Below are 19,965 nucleotides of genomic sequence, written 5' to 3'. Positions count from 1 at the left end.
AGAAAAGCAGACTCCCGGACCTGGTAGCGTTCTCCTCAATTTCCTCTGCCTGTCTCAGGGCAGGGATGCAGGAGAACACAACTCCTTCAGGCCTCTGGATTCCTCATCACCACCCGGCCGTTGACGGCTGGTTGACGCTCTGCCCTGCCTCCCACCATCTGTATGGGCTTGCAGGCACTTCGAGATCTTGGAAGTGGATTTTTGTGCCAGGAGGAAACAGGCCACATCATTCATTCTTGAGAATGACCGGAGGTGTTTGGATTAAAAAGGTAAACAAAAGGGACTGTATTTTACCTTCCATGCACTTGAGCGTCAGCACGGAGTCTGTGAGGAGCTCACGGCTGAAAGCTCGTGCAGTCTCAGCCCGGTCCTTCTGTTGTGGGGCCACCTGTTTTGGCTAATGATCAACATTTTCTGTAGCAAGTTCTCTCTTCCTTGAAAATCTAAACAGAAAGGATGTCCAGTTTCTGGTCCAACATGTAAAGGGAGCTTGGAAGTTGTTGCTCTCGTCCGCACCACAAGAAGAAAGCTGGCAAACTGAAAATCGACAACTCTTAGATCACTCTTCTTCGGTCCACCAGGAAAGCTACTGCCCTCAAAACTGGAGAGACAGGGTGACACAGAGAACCCCAGCTTCCCAGAGCAGAACCTCTGGGGCAGAGACTGCCGCAGGGATCAGCACTGAGCTCCTTTCACCCCGTACATCACGTCCACCTTCAACATAAAGTTACAAGACATCCTAAAGGCAAAGGACGCAGTTTGAAGAGGCAGAGCATCAGAGCTGGACTCGGATATGGCAGAGGGTTTGAAATTATCAGACAGTGAATTGGAAATGACTATGATTCATGTGCTAAGGACTCTAATGGAAAAAGTAGGCCTTGTGCAAAAACAGGTCATACAAGCAGGAAGGTGGGAGCTCTAAGAAAAGAGTCCAAAAGAAATGCTAGAAATCTGAAACAATGGAATGAAGAAGGGTCTCATCAATAGACTGGACGTGGCCCAGGAAAGGGTCAGTGAGCTTGAAACATTAAGTACGTTTGCATTAGGGTCTTGGGCCACTGTCTGAATGACTGGCTTCTATCCCCGAGATCTGGCCCACTGGCTATGTTTGCCTTCCCGTCCACCTGTAGCCTGACTGTGCTCGCTGAGTAGGGCGCTCTGCCCCCGGGAAGGGCCTCCTTCATTTGCACAGACCTGAGCCTGGCTCCTGCTCGGTCGTCTTCTTGCATTTTCGCCTCTATTCAAAGTAATTTACTTTCATGGTGCCGGCGTGGTTCACACGAAACAGAAATCAGTACTTTTCTGCAGGAGAGAAACAGAAACCTTTTCCAAATCATTCCCTGCTATGGACATCTTTTCTACTGCTCCCTCTGATCAAACAGATGGGATCTAAGAGGCCCATTTGTGTGTGCAGAAGGAAGAATTGTTATTATGTCTATTAGGGTTCCAACTTTGATGACTGAGACTACTCTTTGTTTTAAGGAAGATCTCTCATGTCCACAGGATGTGAAACCTAGTGGAGAAACGGTGATGTGCTCTGAACGTGGCCTTTTATCAGAATCAGAATCAGGGTTAGAAAAATAAGCTCTTGTCATGACACCTGCGGTCACAGTTCCTGGCAGTAACGTGTGTTCCTCCCCCATCCTGAGATGGTCTGTCATCTGGTAACTTCCACCAGTCTGGCCCGTCCTGAGTCATCCCATGAAGAGCCAAGTGTTCTACTCTTAACGATCTCCTGGGAAGGATATGGTGGGTCCCATCCTGTCATAATTCTTTCATTTAAAAAAACAGAGTAGATCTATGGAGTAACGAGAAACAAGGAAACTGGATTTTTGCAGAAACGTGTTCTGTCTCTTAATATTCACTGCTGAGATCACGTTTAACCATATAAATACACTTCTAATCTGATCTATTTTTACCTTTTCTTCTGGTACTTTTCTTGTGAAACAGATAGTTTCATAAAAGTTTATCTGTCTATTCATCTCCAGATGAAAATGGATATAGAAACATGTTTAAAAATATATAAAGTACTCAATTTACTGCTAAGCAGAAGTCCCCTTAAAATCCTAAGGTTAAAAAAACCTATTTAAAAAACCACAGAATTTATTCATCAATAAATAAACATAAATCCATTGCCAAATTTCCTTTAGAACCAGCCCTGTTACTTTTTTTTAACGGACTTGGTGGAACATTCTAGGTTGTGTGGGCTCATTAATGTTCTACTCTTCCTGTCACTTACAAAAACAAATTAAAATTAAAAAATAAGGCACATGAGCAGGGATTCTGCCCGATGGAACTAAAGTACCTCCACATGCAAGTCTGTACATGTATTGGACTGGTTTCCACCGGACAAAACGAACATTTGTAATTAAGTAAAATAGCACTGTCACCTCACAATCGTGCAATCTTTAACAACTGGTCAGTGATTTGGGTGTATATCCCCTAGTTCTTCTATGCAATTATCATCTCATCCCAGACTGAGAGTGGCAGAGTCATTGTTTTTTTTAATAGACGTAAGTATGCTCTTCATGGCCCCTTTACAAGGCTAATTAAGGTGGTTTCAGCTAGAGTTCTAACAATCTTTGGATGTGTCTTAGTCATGAAGGAGTACAAAATTGGACTATAATGCAAATGCCTGAGCTCTGAAAGATCAATGCATGTGCATCGCAGCTGGGGGGCCTGGTCCGACGGGGCCACTTGGGGAGCCACAGACATTAGCACGGGTGCCGAGAGGACTGTGAGGGGCGGAGGCTGCCTGCAGAGCTCAGAAGTGGAGCGCCAGAGCGGAAGAAATGCAAAGGTTTTATATAGAAATTGGGATTTGAGATGCACGTCCTTCGGTTCTAGGGAGGTTTTGAAGTCCTGGGAAGGGAAGAGAACTCTGCCCAGGCAGGAGATAGAAGACATTTCCATATCTCAGAGAGACGAATGAAGGGCGCATGAGATCCCCGTTGTGAAATTGTAACGGAGGATGATCAAAAGCTTAGGAAAGGATTAAAAATAGTGGTGCAAAAGAGGATGGTGTGAAATCGTAGCTTGTAAACACTGGCGGGTTAAGAGTTGGAAGGGAAGGGCTCATCCTCTGCCTTTGATGTAGATTCTCTCTGTTACGTTGCTCTGAGTTGTCAGCTGAAAATGTCCTCATTACCCAGACACAACGTGTCAATCAGAGGACATTCAAATCTCAGATGCTACAAAATGGGAAAATCTTGGTCCGTCTTTCTAAATGTTCTCCCTCTCACTCTCTGTATTTATTTATCATTTCTTTTCAGAGAGATAAATTGTGGAAACAATGTCTTCTTTTGCTAATGAACAGGCTAGTTCATCTTATTGGATACTTGGATGCCTTTATAATGGTGACGTTCACTAGTCAGCGCAGAGACCCATGGGAGGAGTTCTAACATCGTTGTTCACGTGCTAAATGTCACGTTGAGAGTGGCAACGGCGTTTCCATACCTTGAGCCTTTTTAGGTGGCTCTTCTGTACCTTTCTGGTGCCTTGTGTACGATAAAGACTTTAAAGTGTTTATAGAGATGTTCACATTCAGAAATAGAATTTTGATCGAAATGTTTATGGTCACTCTGAAAATATTTTACAGTGTGCATAAATAGCCCACTGTTTACAATCTGCTGACTTACCTTCTCCATCAGTGCTGTTTACACAGTGTTTTTTCAAGTGGCAACCAGTCTTCTCCCTGTTTTGGAAGGTCTGTCTAGAACAGCACCATCCCAGAGAAATATCTGTGATGATGGAAATGTTCTGTATCTGCACTCTTCAACACAGTAATATTGGCTCCATATGGCTGTGGAGCCTCAAAGTGTGTGGCAAGTTCAACTGGACGGGCATTTTTAACATCGTTTAATTTTAATTAAGTGTACTTTCTATTTGAATGCATGTGGCTAGTGGCTCCCATGTTGGACAGTTCAGATCTAGAGTGCCACTTGCCTTCCTGTGGTTCGTGTTGAGGCTGGGCCCAGCAGGCTTTCCATCATGTTGATGGTGCCTATTCCCAAATTTGGGATCTTTCATTTTTCTTTTTTTTTTCACTTCTAATGAGATTACAATGGTTGAGATAGCATATCTGTGGGTAGTACCTTGTTTTAACTGAAGACAGGTGACTTTCAAATGACAGAAGTAGATTTAAGCCGTCACAGTGTTTAAAGTATGGGAAATGTATTCATTAGAATCGACCACCCCCCTAAAAATAATGAAGAACAGTATAAGAGGTTTTTGCATTTTATATGAATGTATGCTTCTCATCCAAAGAGCTGGTTCCACTTGGCTGTGTTTCAGCCACAAGTTAAAGAACTGTGAATTTTTAATTCATGTGCTTGTGACACCTTTTGTAGAGCCAGTTTCTTAAAAGAATGTTGTGGTTTGATTTTTCAGAATTTCTACAAAGAAATTGAAAGAGAAGAAATGTACATAAGGTACGAAGCATCGTGCTTGTCTCACCTTCTGCGTGTTTATTGTAGTTGCCATTTGTCCAGCCCGTGCTGAGATACGTTTCATAACCACAGGGGTTGATCTGGTCGGAAGTCATGAGGCTCACAGCTGGAGTGTGGTGGGCTCCCAGGGGTATTGGCAGGCCTCGCGCCGTTTGTTGACACTAACGTGGAGATTTGGGGCGGGGGTCATACTTAGCCAGCTCAGAAGCAAAGCCATGAATGATTATTTCACAGGGTTTCTGTTCCTCTTCACTGACTCCTATGACCCTTTTGAATATAGGCACCACCACAAATTTTAGTGTTTCCCAGTAAGCCATATGATTACATGAGAATCCGGCTTTAACTTTATCAGAAATAGGCAATATTATACATTTTCAATCTGTTCTTACTTTGACACCATATTCCATGTTTTATATTTTCTGCTGGGTTTTTCTCCTTCATTTGCCTTTTTCTCAAGGATGGTGGGCGTGTCCTTGGTCACTTTTAGGGGCTAGTGTCAAATTTCGGCAAGATTACCACTTAGAGGACCAGACTGGTGATGTGACCCACGTGGCATTAGTGCTTAATGATGGGTTTACTACCTCAAGCATGATTTTCTAACTTTTGATTTCTAAGACTGTTTTTGTACTTTCTCCTTTAGCTACAGTACCATATAAATACAATAAGCCTTTTGGAAAACAATCAGTTTCTTATATCCAACATGTAGGATATAACATGCTTTATATTAAAAAGCAACTTTTATTTCTTTATGGCAGAGAAATTCTTTTGATCATATTGACTGATCACTTGCATGCTTTATTCTTATGGATTTATATTTTTATGGATTTTTTTTGTGCATTTGGACTCAAAAGGAACGTAAGAAATCACAGTCAAACTCTGTGGCATGTCATTTCAAATGTATGAAGAAAACTCTGGAAAATATGAGAAAGAATGAGAAACCCTGAAGCACAATTCCACCTCCTTGTGCCATCTTCGTTTTGCCCTGAAAAGAGAAGACTTAAATTAATATATATTAATATTATTAATTATAATTAATATTTATACATTATATTTGTTATATATATTATTAATATATTAATACATATTATATTATGTTATTATGTATTAATATTTATATATTAGTTATAATTAATTATGTTTATATATAATATTACTCTTTTTGGTTTCTCTTAGTGCTTCGTGCATGCAAAGCTTCCAAAGCATTATGAATTGTGAACGTTGGAGGGAAGAAGACAGGATTTACTACTGAAGGGAGAATTTAGCTCTTGCAATTCTCAACACAAATTACTCGGTGGTTTACGAGGGGCCTCTGTTTTATCATCTCAGGTACCTGTACAAGCTGTGTGACCTGCACAAGGAGTGCGATAACTACACGGAAGCGGCTTACACCTTGCTTCTCCACGCAAAGCTTCTGAAGGTAGTAAAAATTCCCACATGCTTCTGTGAGTCCGTCCTTATAAATTATACAATCATTTAAAATTTGGTTTGTCCGATGCAAATTTTAGTAAACCTCTAAGTTAAGATTTTAAGGGTATCGGCTAAATGCAATGACATAAACCAAGGTACTTTGGAGGTACTTTGATTATAGATTTGGCCCGACTGAATGCAAATTTAACAAGACGTCAGAGCACGTTACCACTAAGCATCTTAAACCCTGGTCGTTGTTCTGTCAGCTCTCAGCGAGTTAGGGATTCTGTGATTCCTTATTCCTGCCAGCAGGATTCAGTGATGGTGGAGCAACATTGGTAAGAAGGAATTTCTGTGGTAGGGCAGCTAAGAGAGAGGATGACACATACCCCTCTCTGTCTTAGCCTGGAGTGTAGGGACTAGATCGAGACCTCTCTCTCCATGACTTCTGAGGAGTTCCATTGAGATCTCCAGTTGGTCCATCAGCTAGACCTCCTGCCTGGCTTCCTGGAAGGTCTGACATGACAGCTGCTCTCCGTGTTTCTTTTGTTACCCAAGTAGCTTTGGACATTGGCTTCTGTGTGGGTTTTTATTTTATTTATTGCAGTAATATATTCAGTGTTCTTCACCATGTCCAACTTCAGCCCCGTTAGTCATATAGAGTGGACCAATACTAAGTAGCTTGGTGAATGTTTGGGTGGATGGATGGATGGATGGATGTGTGGGTGGAAGGAAGTGTGGGTGGATGGATGTGTGGGTGGAAGGAAGTGTGGGTGGATGGATGTGTGGGTGGATGGATGGGTAGATGACAAAATTGCTGTACAACTTCTAGTTTTATATTTTAAAACTTTAGCAAGTCATGACCTCATCTTTCCCACTGTGTCCTCATAAAAATTGAGAAAACCAGATAAAGAGGAACAGTATGAGCATGAGGATTGTGTTTGAGTGTCTTTCCATAAAGACTGCTCATTTGAGGAATTCTGTCTCTAAACTCAGACTAGCCCCCAGCACACCACAAACTGAATGAAAGAAAGCCACATAAGATTACGTTAAAAATGAGCATTAGGCAATGTCTCTTGGGCGATGAAAGGGTTAAGGAGGACACCGTGTTGGGCAGTGAAACTCCAGCAAGAACCCTCCAGCCTTTGGCCCAGCCCTGGACTCTCCAGGAGCCTGTGTGACACGCATACACACAAGCTGCTCTCAAGACCCTGGACTGGGGAGAGTTGCCTGAACACGAGAGTCCATTACGAAGAAAATTACTGCATTCACTCTGAACGCCTCATCAGTAGTCACCCATGGTGCCCCTTTGGCTGTGCACCATGTGAATCTCTCCCAAGAAACATCATTTACAAAGACAGATTTCAGCCAGTGCATCTCACCCCAGCCGTCCCACTAACAGGCTTCATTTGTTAGAGACCCAAACTTTAGTAACAAGGCAGTTCGGAAACTACGAAGCTATTTCTTTTACCCCAGGGAAATTAAAATGGGGTTGACAAGCTGCCGGCTCACTCTTACTCTCTCTTAGTACATAAACTTTTATACGTGTGTGTGAATGTTAAATAGATAGATGTGTGCGAAGAATCATTTGTTTAATCATTGCATTTATTGAGCACGGATGGGTTCCTCACAAACCATACGAAGACCTTTCACAACCCAAATCAATAGGCCCGACTGCATGAGCTTTTCCACTGGGGTTCTGAATTTTCCACTTGGATGGTGAATGCTACCTTAATCTCTCCGTACTTTTTCCATCACTACATTTTGCAATTTTTGCTAAATATGTTCTGATGTTGCTGTAAATGTGAATTCCTATTGGTTAATCAACATTCTAAGGAACATTATTCGTATCTTTATGAAAATCCTTCAACATGTCTTTATATTCCTGTTCATTAACTAGAAATCCTCAAATACAATCTTTTTTTGGTTGAGGACATTTTGTCAAAAAACAAGGGCTGTCAAAACATAAGCCTTCAGCTTAGCCATAAGGTAATTTCATCTCAGTGTTTAAGTGAAAGGTGTAGAGGGTTTGGCTTCTCCAATACTTTTTGGGTGATTTTGAATGCCAAGGAAGTTATTTGCAATGTGAACTTTTTAATTCTTATTTATTTGATTGTGGCTACATTTCAGAATCGTGTGGAATTTTCCTGTTACCTCTCATGAAAGTAGAAATCTGGCCACGTGAATACTCCATAGTCGAGTTTGTTAACTTCCAGTCTTGGTGGGGAAGTGCAGGTCTCATTTTAAGGTGAAAAAATTTGCAGCCACCTAAAGGTTTCACATTTTTACTTGACATTCCTAGATCTGGGGAGCCATTCTGGCCCCCTACTCTGCACCCCGTTCCTTGGAGCTCTGGGGCCCAGCGCGAGGTGCTCCGAACGCCCTCTGACTTCTGGAAGGTGGAAAGGGATGTGTGCTGTGAGAGCCAGTCTCTTAGGGAGCCTTGCACAGTCCCCAGGCTCCTACCCCCTGTTTGTGCAGACCAAACCCCCCAAAATGTGGCCCCACAACTGGTCCCATTGCTTAGATGTGGCCTGACCAGCCCTGAGTCCAGTGGGGCACCCTCCACCCCAGGTGTGGTCCAGGCAGCCTGCAGGCCTGCTGCTTTCTTGGCAGCGTCCTCACTGTCCTGTCTTAAAACAGGTCCAGTGCCACCTCCTGAGTCCAACTGATAATAAGCCAGTCTATCCTTATTATTTCCCCCAGGGAGCCTCCCAAGGTCCCCTAGTGTGCAGTCAACCTGCCTTCGGCCGTTAAATGCCCATGAAATCCTTTCTGCAGAGTTATGATATATCATGGTGCTCAGATTCGTAATAGCACTCTCTCTGGCTCAGGCACCTTCTGATCCATCTTTGATCTAGTGCCTTGCACATAGTAGGTCCTCACCAAATATTGAATTTTATTGAACCTGGTATTCAATGCCACCGATTCGTTGAGCCTAAGTTTAGGAGTTTAGGTCTCAAATGAGCTTGCCTTCACTTGGGTGTGTCTCCCCAGCTTGCTGAACCTCTTTCCTTCACATCCTGAGCCTGCTGACACTTCCACCAACAGCAGCTGAGCCCTGCTTCTGCGGCAGCGTGCTTAGGGGCTAATGACACAGAGACACCTCCCTGTCTGTCAGGAGCTTTCTTTATGACCTGTAAGGGGCATCTGTGTGCGTCCTCTGCTGTTGATTAAAATGTTGAGCCACGCAGGACCGAGGCCAGTGCCCAGGGATGCCCTGTGTGAGGCACCGTGGCAGCCACAAATCACCTGGTTCATAACTCACCCCAGGTGTTACGAGGCATTATCAGCAAGCAGACAGACCGTTCTGTGCTTTCCAGAACCTGTTAGGTTTCTCTTCTGCATCAATCTAAACCCAGCTCTGCCTTCTTCTGGTCTTTCATCCATCATGAGACCTCTGCCCAGAGGTTCTGCCTCATTTTCAGCCTGAGGACCGTAGCTCCAAGGGTCCCAGAATCCTGGCCCGCGTGCCTGAGCCCAGTTTAGAGCTTCCTGTGCCTTCTGACCTGAGTGTAGACTGATGGTGGCAACGGCTGTGCCCTCGCCTGGCACTGCTCACGCTTTGTTTTTGCCCCCAGTGGTCAGAGGACGTGTGCGCGGCGCACCTCACCCAGCGGGACGGGTACCAGGCGGCGACCCAGGGACAGCTGAAAGAACGGCTCTACCAGGAAATCATCCACTACTTCGACAAAGGCAAGGTAAAAAAAAAAAAAAAAGAAAGTTACTTTTGTTTGTGGCTTCTTGATGTACACCTTCCTGCAGCGTTGTGAACACATTTTTTAACACATGATGTTTGTGGAACCAGAAATTTGTTACAAATTGTGTATCAGGAGGGTTTATGCGTGGCCCTCCAGCTAGCACTTCTAAGTAGAAATCTTACTGAAAAAAAAAAAGTCAGATGCCGTTTGTAGATGCTCTGCAGAAAGTCAGGACTGAAAAGCACAAGAATGTTTATAGTCCTTGCCAGAGAGAACCATGTGTGGGCGCTGATGGGGGGACGTTTCTGGCCACTTTGGAGCTAATGTTTTCCTTTGATGGTTTGCATTTTACTTTTGTCACCGTTATGTTAATCCCATGGTAGGAACAATATCGCTCCTGTTGGCAGCTTCTCCATTAATTGGCTCGAAAATTGGCTTCTCCATTAATTGGCTGTTGATTTCTGCTGAAAGGCAACCTGCCATCATTTCAATCAACCGCTAATAGAGCTCATCGCCATAGTTCCTGGGATGCACATAAGTAGTAACTATTGAAAAGGGGGCGACTTCAGTTCAGAAGTTTTTAAAATCTGCCACCAAAGTGACTTCTAAGCGCATTTTGTGCTTTTATCAGGATTCTTAACCCTTCTCAGTCACCTGCTTTTCTTCCACTTTGAGAAAAGTGAACAGAGAGTTCAGCGAAGGTACCTGTATTAAGGATTTTTCGGGCTGCAGTCACACGGTACTGCACACGGGGTGGCTTTAGACATCAGAAATCTGTTCTCTCACCATCCTGGAGGCCATCAACCTGAAGTCAACACGCCGGCCGGGCCGTGCTCTCTGCAAGAGCGCGATTCAAGGGGAGAATCTGTTCCAGGCCTTTCTCTTAGTTTCTGGTGAGGCCAGGAATCTTTGGTGTCCTGCGCCTTGAAGACACATCTCTCCAGTTCCCGCCTCCGGATTCACATGGCATTCCCCCCACGTGTGTCTCTGCGTCCACATTTTCCTCTTCTAAGAACACCCGTCACTGGATTTAGGACCCACCCAGTCCAGTATGTCCCCATCTTAACTCAATCACACCCATAGGCCCTGTTTGCAAACAAGGTCACGTGCACAAGCACCAAGGGTTAAGACTTCAACATCTCTTCCGTAGGGGGGACACCGTTCTCCCCAAAACAACACCTCTATCAGGAAAAGGGGATAGCGCCCCTTTTTGTGACTGTTGACATAAGCCAAACCCTTTTGAAAAAACATCATGTGTGTTTTACTTATTCCCTACTGCCCTTAACACAGGATGAAAAAATCAAAATACTCAGAATAGCATGTGGACTGGCCGGAGGCCACTTGAAAATAAGGATCAGAAATGGTCTGTGAATGACACCTGTTCCTGTAGTAGAACAGAACGTATTTCTTCGTAGAAAATGAGATTTTTTCACGATTAAGGCCAATTGCTCCAATTTTATTAGCATAGCCAGGGGAATTCTGTTTCTCAACAAACTGCTAAAAATATGGAGCCGTCCCTTCCCCCGCTGTCTTCCTGGCTTATTATGTTCTATAGAAGGCTGAGTGGGGATGCTCTGGGTTGGGCAGAACAGGAAGGGGAAGCCCGGGAAGTCTGAGGGTCCGAGGTCACCGGGGCCGGAGGCGTGTATGCCTTTGCTGGGGGCCATTCTGGGCTCTCCGGCCTCCCGCAGCCTTGGCCCCCGAGAGCTCGCCAGCCACGTCTAACTCTTGTTCTGTCCTCCCTCTTTCTGTCCTGACCACCACCCGCTGGGGTCCTCATCCACACCAGCCCTCCCGCCTCCGCCCGCCAGGCCTCTGCTGCTCCTGCCCGTGGCTCCTTTCCTCCCATCAGCTTAGTGTCACCTCTTCTCCGATGCCCACGGTGTCCCCTTCTCCTCCTCTGTAGGACTTACCACAGTTTGCAGCTATAGATTTGCATGGGGGTTTCTTTGGCGAGGCTCCCAGGGTTTGTAAGCTCCGTGAGGTTAGAGACCACACACGTTAACCCCCCACCACACATCTGGGTCGCAGACGGTGCCGGGCACCTAACACGGGGTGGTGGGGGGCTTGTTGGATGAATCAAGAAATGAATGGATAAACGAATGAACAAATGGGTGGAGACTCAGCGTTTGAGGGTGATTTCTGACAGATGAGACACACCCACGTTCGTACAACAGGACAACTGGCAGTAAATGGTAAACTGAGGGACTAAGTGGGTTTTGGTTTGAGCAAAAGTAGCCTCGTATGGAGGGAGACAATGAATGTGTTCAGTTTAGAACAATGGTTCTCAGCCAGGACCCACAAGGGACCTTTGAGGCTGTCATGGCTGGGGGCACGGATGCCACTGGCATCTAGAGGATTGAGATCAGGAGTGCTGCTGACACCCTGCAGTGCAGACAGTGCCCCCTGCTGCCCCCCACCCTGCTCCCATCCCTGCTGACACCCTGCAGTGCAGACAGTGCCCCCTGCTGCCCCCCACCCTGCTCCCATCCCTGCTGACACCCTGCAGTGCAGACAGTGCCCCCTGCTGCCCCCCACCCTGCTCCCATCCCTGCTGACACCCTGCAGTGCAGACAGTGCCCCCTGCTGCCCCCCACCCTGCTCCCATCCCTGCTGACACCCTGCAGTGCAGACAGTGCCCCCTGACCCCCTCCCCACCACACACACGGTGTATCCAGCCCCAGATGTCAGTAGTGCCATTGACCCTGGTGAGGTTGAGAAATCCTGGTTTTTGAAAAAGAAAAAACAGATTCAAATGATGAAGTATTGCAGGTAAAAAGAGAAATGGGCTGAAGGAATGTCTTCACATGTCCCTGTGCTTTGGAGGAGGCGTGATTTTGGGAAAGTGAGCAGTTGGCTAACCTGCGGTCAGGAAGAGGGGCTCGTTCATCCCAGGCCAGGAGGCCTGTCCCCACGGCAGCTGTCAGAGCTGTCTTGGCAAAACAGATTGCAAAGCCACTTTTGAATACCCACAACTTTTCCATGAGAATGTTAAAAAGAAACGGAAGTTCACTCATCTTTCTAAAGCTAAAGTGAGGGTGAGTACAGGTGAGGGAGAAAATCTCATCAAATGAAATTTGAAGTACCCAGATGATTAGCTGCAAAGCAGGAAAAAAAAAAAAAAGAAAGAAATCAGTTTAACATCAACAAGCGTTAAGTTTCCTGGGGAAAAAAATAACGGAAGGAAGTAATTATTCACCTTCCGTATCAGCCAGGATGGGCTGGAGCAGGCTGGAGTTTCAATCTCTTGACATCTTAATGGCTCTGCACATCCCAGGTTTATTTTTCACCTCTGCTGATGGTCCAGCCTCCTTTCTGGGAACCCAGGTGAGCAGTTTCCACCACAAAGGGCCACAGCCCCTCAGGGACAGTGAGTCACTGCCCGGCCACTGCAGGCTCTGCCCAGAAATGACACATGCGTTTCTGCTCGTGTCATTGACTGAAGCAAATCCTGTGGCCACAGGGAGCCTCAGCGAGTGGGGACGTGCCGGGAAGGGAAGGCAGCGTGTGCGGCACCCCCGTCTCCCAGGGTTCTAACCAAGGACTCTTGGGTATTACCAGTAACCAAGAAATTCCCTACGTCTGTGCGTGTTCTAGAAAAGCTACTGTTTGCTCTGCTCCCCGCAGTGGCGCGCTGCCCGCCATTGGGCAGGTGAGACCAGAGCTGTCCCCAGAGTTAGTGTTGGGCTTTGGGCCCTGTTCCTCCATAGTTGAATTTCTCTGTGTCACTTCAGGAGGGGCTGGGAACGGTGTGCCAGGCAGGGCACCGCAGGAGAGGCAGCTCCAGAGGACGGGCCCCCGTTCCCTGCTGCCGGGGGCTCACCAGGCGGGGAGCGGGGGTGGCAGGAGGTGACAGCAGGAGATAAAGTTGGCCCTTTGTGCCAGATTCAGAATCGCGTTCGTTTAGGAAATAAGACCGAGACGTCGTCTTGCTGTACCTGCCAGATGTGGGTGTCGGAGGGGGTTTGACAAATAATATCCTTCGTGCCTTTTCTGGAAAAGGCAAGGCTCAGGACGTTGCTGCAGATTAAGGCCTGGACATTAGAAGGGACTAGACGCGCACATCTCTGTTCTCTGTGCCCAGTTATCTTTGGGGGAATTACCTCGAAATGGCTTATGGGTGACGTGTGACAAGTGATCCATGGAAACTTGAAGGATGGCCTGGCTTACTTTGTTTTGTTTTGAGCAAAAGTAGCCTCATATGGAGGGAAACAAATGAACATGCTCAGTGTGGAACAGTGGTTCTCAGCCAGGACCCACAGGGGACCTTTGAGGTTGTCACGAGTAGGGGCACATGACTGTTTAAATCACAAGACTTTCTTTGGTTTGATTTTACACTTGTTTCAAATTAGGAAGAAAAGAATGCAGTTCTGGTTTAAAACCATATATGCAGGTAAGGGGCCTTAATACCACAGCTGAATTTGCAGACCGGTGATGGCTGGTGACCACGAGGTGATAAAATGGAACCTAGATAAACAGTCCTTCCACCCGGCAAAGGTCTGACTCAGTCATAGCTCCGGTGATGCTGGCTGTCACCGTATGTGATTAAGGAAATCTTTATCACGTCCTTCACAGGTGGAAACTTGACACACCCTCGAGCTAATTTTCGCTATTTTGAGTTTACACCGCTACTCAGGGGTGGCAGGGACTCAGAGAACCCAGGGCGGATTTGTGTCCTGCACACCTTGAGCTCGGGCCCGCAGACCGGACCGCGCTGCGGCGTCTGTGGGGGGGCCCGGCGCCCGCGAGGGGCTGGGCTCAGCTTGTATTAAAGTGTCGCTGCCTCTGTGCTCTGAAAGCGGCAGCAGTGAATGGATTTTCTGCTCCTTTATATTGGACACCCCAGCTTCTGAATTATGTTCTGTTATCTTTCTGTATTTCCTCTGCACAAAATCGCTCTTTTATTTTTGCTTTTTCACCATTTTAGAAAGTTCTGAATGTCTTTCAGCCCAGCCCCGGGTCTTTCCCCCCAGTTCTCTCTCTCCGCAGAACGTCATTTCCATCTGCTTCTCTTTTCATTCTTCAGCACTTCCTCCTTCCTGGCTAATAATTACCCCGGGTTCCTTCTCCATTCTCTCTTTTTACTGCCCGTTGGAGCGCCCCCCCCCAACAAAGCCCTCTGTCGGGTTTTATCTTGGCAGACAAGCGTTCTTCCCCGAAGATGCTCTGAATTGTCTGTCTCATTGTGTTTGGTTGAGGCCTAGTAATTTTCAATAAAGCCCTTAATCCAAGCACTTCACTGAAAATTGCCAGGCTTCTCCATGGAGGGTGCACTGAAAACAGAAGCCCTGCTCTCAGGAAAAGGTAGTCGGAGTGAGGGCGTTAGCAGGAACCAACGTCAACCACCCCTGAAACCGGGACGCAGCCCGGCGGCGCCGGCACAGGTCACTGACAGCCACGTGGTGGAGGCGGCTCTGGGACTGTTTCCAACTGGAGCTCTGTTTTCTTCTCCCTTAAAATAACCTCGCCTCGACCAAGTTCACACTTTGCCTTGCGCCCGAGTCAAAAAACGAGGCGTCTTGCGTCATCTTGTGAACTAAAAAAAGGGGTTTGGAAGCCAGTTTCCACTTCTGGCAAGATGGTTGGAGTTCTTTTCTAAGTGTTGGGGGTGAGACTTTCTCATCCTCCGAGTTTCCTTTTAGGAACACAGTGGTTATGAAGAGGAATTGCAGGTCGGAACGTAATCTCACCCTCTTCTTGGTTTGTTCCCAGCATTTCCAACATTTTTTAAAATCTTGGTGTTCGCCAGAATCTGTTCAGTTAGCAAGAATTTGGCCAGAGTGTTCCAGGAGATCATGTGTTAATTGTGATTTGCTCCAGCAGGAAAAAAAAAAAGAATCGTCTATTACAAAAGCATGAGAAAATCAAGGTTTAGGGACGGTGACACCACTGCTCCCTCACGCCCCGCCCAGCAGGACCCCTCACCCGTGGTACCAGGCCTCCTGCGTGCCAGGTGCCACCCCACACCCGTGAGCAACAGGGCGAGAGGGCAAGGCCCGCCCCAGGCGTGACGTCACGAGGGCTTACGTGTCCAACACCCTCCTCCAGTCTGTCAGCCTCCTGGGCGCTGAGTCTGCCTCCCTAAGTGTGGAAGTGAGTCCCTCCCCTGAGAGAGGGTGGGGGGAGTTCACAGAGAAGGAGACATTTAAACTGGCCCTTAAAGAACGAGACAACGTTTACTGGGTGATGGCAGGGAGGGACAGGGACACCAGAGAGTAGGAACCGTGCTAGTAAAGGCGGGGGCTTGAAGACATCTCACTTTTCTGGAGAAGCTGAGAGGTCTGTCTTTGGCCGGGAACGGGGTGGGAGAGGCTGGGTCCTGGGAGACCCAGATGCAGAGAACTCGGGAGCCAGTCTGGCCATGGCCTTGGCTGTCTCCTGAAGGTCTGACTTGCTTCATAAGGCACAAGGAGATTTTATGAAGGTGGACAATGATGCCTTTTTCTCCTCTTTTCAGAAAGTAACGTTGGCTTTAAGGTGGCAGAGGGCCTGGGGGTGGGGGTGGAGCGGTTGTCCAGGCCTGAGACGTGGAGGCCCAGGGAGAGGAGGTGGCAGTCAGGGTGAGGAAAGGCAGGTGCGTCTCCAGAGACTGGCAGTCAGCTGATCACACCGTGTCCCTCAAATGGGGGCAGCGTCAGATGTGTGAACTGCCGGAGGCGGCGGGCACCTGGCGGGGCTCGGACGCCTGGAGCAGACCTCGGATCAGCCTCCTCACATGGCTGCAGAGCTGGAAGGGAACGGACTTCTGCTCATTCCGGGGCGGCTTTGTTTCCTTCACGGCGCAGAAGCAGCTCTGAGTGATGAGGCTGCGTTCCTGCCACACGTTAATTCTTTTTAAAAGGAATTGGCTTTCCAGCTAGTGGTTCCCCGGGCTGTGTGGTGCCGCTTTGACCTCCACATGGCTGAAGGTCAAGCCTCCCACGAAGCATCTTCACTGGTGAGTAACTTGCGACTAGTTAGCGAATTACACCAGAGTTGCCCACCGATATCCCGGCCTGAATTGCTCGGAAGAGGCCGCTGTCCAGGCTGCCACCTCCCCTTGCATCTGCTGCTGCTCGCTTATCCGGTGAGGTCACTGTTGTTGTCCTTCCCGACTCGTCACACGTCTGCCTCGCAGGAAGTCCATCACTGATATGTTTTCTGCGGCCACTTCAGTCTTGGAACTAACAAAGGAGTTCTATCAAAAAAAAAAAAAAAGATTTCTGTTTATAAAACTTGAAGAAATGGAACTTCCTGAACCCAGGAGGCTAAGAAAAGTTGATCATCTCAAGACAACGTAGCTAAGACCATGCGATGAAAAGAGGAGGTGGAAATGTCATGCTCCACATTGCGAGTAAACTAACGATGCCAAGAACACTGTGAAATGGACTAAGGGTTTCAAGTCAGAAAACAAAGCTGAGTGTTGAGAGGGTGTTTTTTCATTTGGGGCTGTGAAAAACCTCATAAACCAAGTGCACGTCTAAGAATGGAGCGAGGGCAGGGCGTTCAGTCACACGGGTTAAAGTGATTCTTCTACCGAGAGCATCTGAATCTAGGTCATATTGAATCTGTTTTCTCTCTGGCACAGAAATATTTTCCAAGATATTCACCTTGGAAATAAGAGTTACCCACACCCTGTAGAGCCCTACCCAATTAAAATCAGATGAAAGTCTCCTTAATGCGGAATCCTTGAAAACACGTTGGGGACAGAGGAGAATGTGTGTTTATAGAAAATCTGGTAGAAAACCCAATCGTGTAACCTCTGGGTGAGTTGCATAAAATATTTGCTCAAGACTTATATTTCTTTTAAAAACAATTACTTTTGATACATATCTAAAGCACCTCATCTGTCGTGGAGGATAAACCAGATCAAGCAGTGAATTAGAAGCCCTACCATTCTGGGCAGCTCAGACAGTGGTGCATCAGGTTGCGGAAAACTAAAGAAAAATCCAGGGAAAGAAAACTACCACTGAAGGTGATGTTTTCTTTGAAATGGAGATATGCCGAGGGAGGGACTGGTCATTGGAGCGTAAAAGCAACAACGTTCAACGTAAAGAAGGGCTTCCTTCCTAGAAATGTGATCTTGGGCTCTGGCAAAGGCCCCGAGCTGCCTGGGGCAGCAGATCAAGGTATGGAAAGGATGCAGGGCGTGTTTTAAAGCTTCAGCAGGATGGAGGAGGCCGGTGTGGGTTCTGGGAAGAGAAGTGTGTGGTCCGAGGAAAGGCATCTGGGCCGCTTTTTCTCTCCTCTGGGCGCTGGTCCTACCCCTGCCACTTTTGTCTACTCTGGGCTTATTTTTATTGTCTTTCAAAGTATTAAAATGCAATTTCAGAATGGCTTTTTCTCATCAAAAATAACAGATGGTTTCTTAAGTAGTAGCTGTGGAAAGAGTATTTTAAGTCTGTTGGGTGATTCAGTAACCACGTAAGCCCCTCGATAGGGTGATCCCATTAAGAAAAGGCAAAGAGTAGCGGGCAGGCGAGGGCTCAGTGCCAGGGGTGTTCCAGGTGTGGGACCTGGTCCCTGAGTTCCCAGTGGGTGCCTGGAGTTGGGGGCCACCTTCGCATTCTGTAAAACCCATCCCCGCAGGAGGGGGTGGGGGAGCAGCTGGGAGTGCTGACACATGGTCATTGTTCCGGGCTGCGTGTTTGCGTTGCCCCGGATTCCTGTGTTGAAACTCCAACCACCACGTGCTGGTATTTGGAGTCGGGGCCTTTGGGAGGTGTCTCTGTTTAGATTGGCTCATGATTAGGGTGGCCCCTCCGTGATGAGATTAGGCCCTTATAAGAACTGCAAGAGAGAGAGAGCTCTCTGAAGGCCATGTGAGCAGACAGGGAGAAGGCAGCTGTCTACAGGTCACCAAGAGCTGAATCTGCCTGCTCCTTGACCTTGGACTTCTCAGCCTCCAAAACTGGGAGAAAAAAAAAAAAAAAAGTCTGTTCCAATTAAGATAGCCATCAAGAACAAGAACTTTGGAAAACAACCAAGCTGGGTCGAGACACTCCACTGTGTGCCCCTGGGCAGGCAGCTGACCTGCCTGATCCCCAACTTCCTTATCTGCAAAACAGGTAGAATAAAAATGTCCACCTGAAAAAATGTCCACCTGACAAAGAGAAGGACATTAACAAGACATCTTGCTGGACATAGAGTGAGCTTGACATCACTTGCCCTGAAGATAGTGCTACCATCTTGTGGGGATGGTTCCCGTGGAGAAGTGGGCGGTGCGTGTCTGGGGGCCCAGTATGTGGGATGGTGTGACACTTTCTTGATTCCAAGTCAACAACCTTCAGTTCTGTTTGAGAAACATTATTGAGCTGGTCCTGGGCTCCAGAGGTTTTGAGAATGCTCAGTCCCTGCCCTCAAGGGGCTTATAACCTCTGAGGAGGAAGACAAAGGAGCATTCTAATTTCAACATATTACCAAAAGGTTTGAAGTAGGGGAAACTGGGTCCTCATGGAAGCACAGAGGTGGAGAATGGGTGGCACCCAGGAAGGCTTCCTGGAGGTGATAAATCCTCCATATTTTCCATGTTCTTCTAAAGTAAACCACTGCATTTTATTTTTTCCAAGGAAAATAAGGGAAATTGAGGCCTACCGTACATATGAATAAATTATTCCACATGCATCAAAAGTTTATCAGCATTTTAATAAATGTTACCCAATTGGGAAACCGACTCTTAAAGTATTACCATAAAAAATTCTCCTTTTGAAAATGATGACAGGTTTTATATCCTCACGGTATTTGCAAGCGTAACACAAACTTCTTGTAAGCCTTCATTTAGAGTTGAAACACATCTTGTCTTTCTGACCATGGACACTGATTAAAGGGGATGATGTGGGAAAGTAGCAAAATCAGGCCCATGGTTTTTACTTAAATGCTCCTCTCACCATCACCCTGCAGCTCCCTGTCTGGGCTGCACGGCGGCTCCCACTGATGGGGTCAGAGGCCGGGGGCAGGAGAGAGAGGGCGGGCCGGCCAACTGCTCGGGCCGGGGCAGCAGCCAGCGTGATGGATGAGCCAGTAGCTGACCAGTCTGGTCAACAGCTGCCCGGTACGAGCCAAAGGACATGAGCCTCTAGAAAATCTCTGGATTTGTGTGATGTTTTCAGATGAAGCAAACGTTCTCCCAGCTCGTTTTTTCACGAATGGCCGTGTCACGGGTCTCCTCCCTGGCCGCCTGCCTCAGGTCTGCGTCTCTCTTACCCCTGTTTCTCTCCTTCTCCTCCCAGATGTGGGAGGAGGCCATTGCCCTGGGCAAGGAACTTGCCGAGCAGTACGAGAACGAGATGTTTGACTACGAACAGCTCAGCGAGCTGCTGGTAGGTCGGTCTTTCTCTTTCAGTGAACACGGGATCGAAACTTGTTCCCTGGAATTGTCTTTTCTGTTTCATGCTACGAGTCTCCCCAGACCTCAGCCATTGTCCTCCGTT

The 19,965-nt window shown here is 47.2% G+C and overlaps 1 protein-coding gene across 2 annotated transcripts in view; it reads left to right on the top strand.

The window, feature by feature from the left end:
• The window catches only part of DOCK1 (dedicator of cytokinesis 1), a 484,307-nt gene that overhangs the window by 422,859 nt on the left and 41,483 nt on the right, over positions 1-19,965 (top strand). For both annotated transcript variants that reach the window (XM_074373399.1, XM_074373400.1), the window contains exons 36-39: positions 4,390-4,430; positions 5,775-5,865; positions 9,437-9,556; positions 19,765-19,854. In XM_074373399.1, the coding sequence (XP_074229500.1) occupies positions 4,390-4,430; positions 5,775-5,865; positions 9,437-9,556; positions 19,765-19,854 (342 nt within the window). The remainder of the gene's footprint in view (positions 1-4,389; positions 4,431-5,774; positions 5,866-9,436; positions 9,557-19,764; positions 19,855-19,965) is intronic.

Source organism: Camelus bactrianus, chromosome 11 (assembly GCF_048773025.1).
Source record: "Camelus bactrianus isolate YW-2024 breed Bactrian camel chromosome 11, ASM4877302v1, whole genome shotgun sequence".
NCBI classification, from domain to species: Eukaryota; Metazoa; Chordata; class Mammalia; order Artiodactyla; family Camelidae; genus Camelus; species Camelus bactrianus.
Note: the sequence above shows the minus strand (reverse complement) of the source record. Positions and strands in the feature narration are given on the sequence as shown.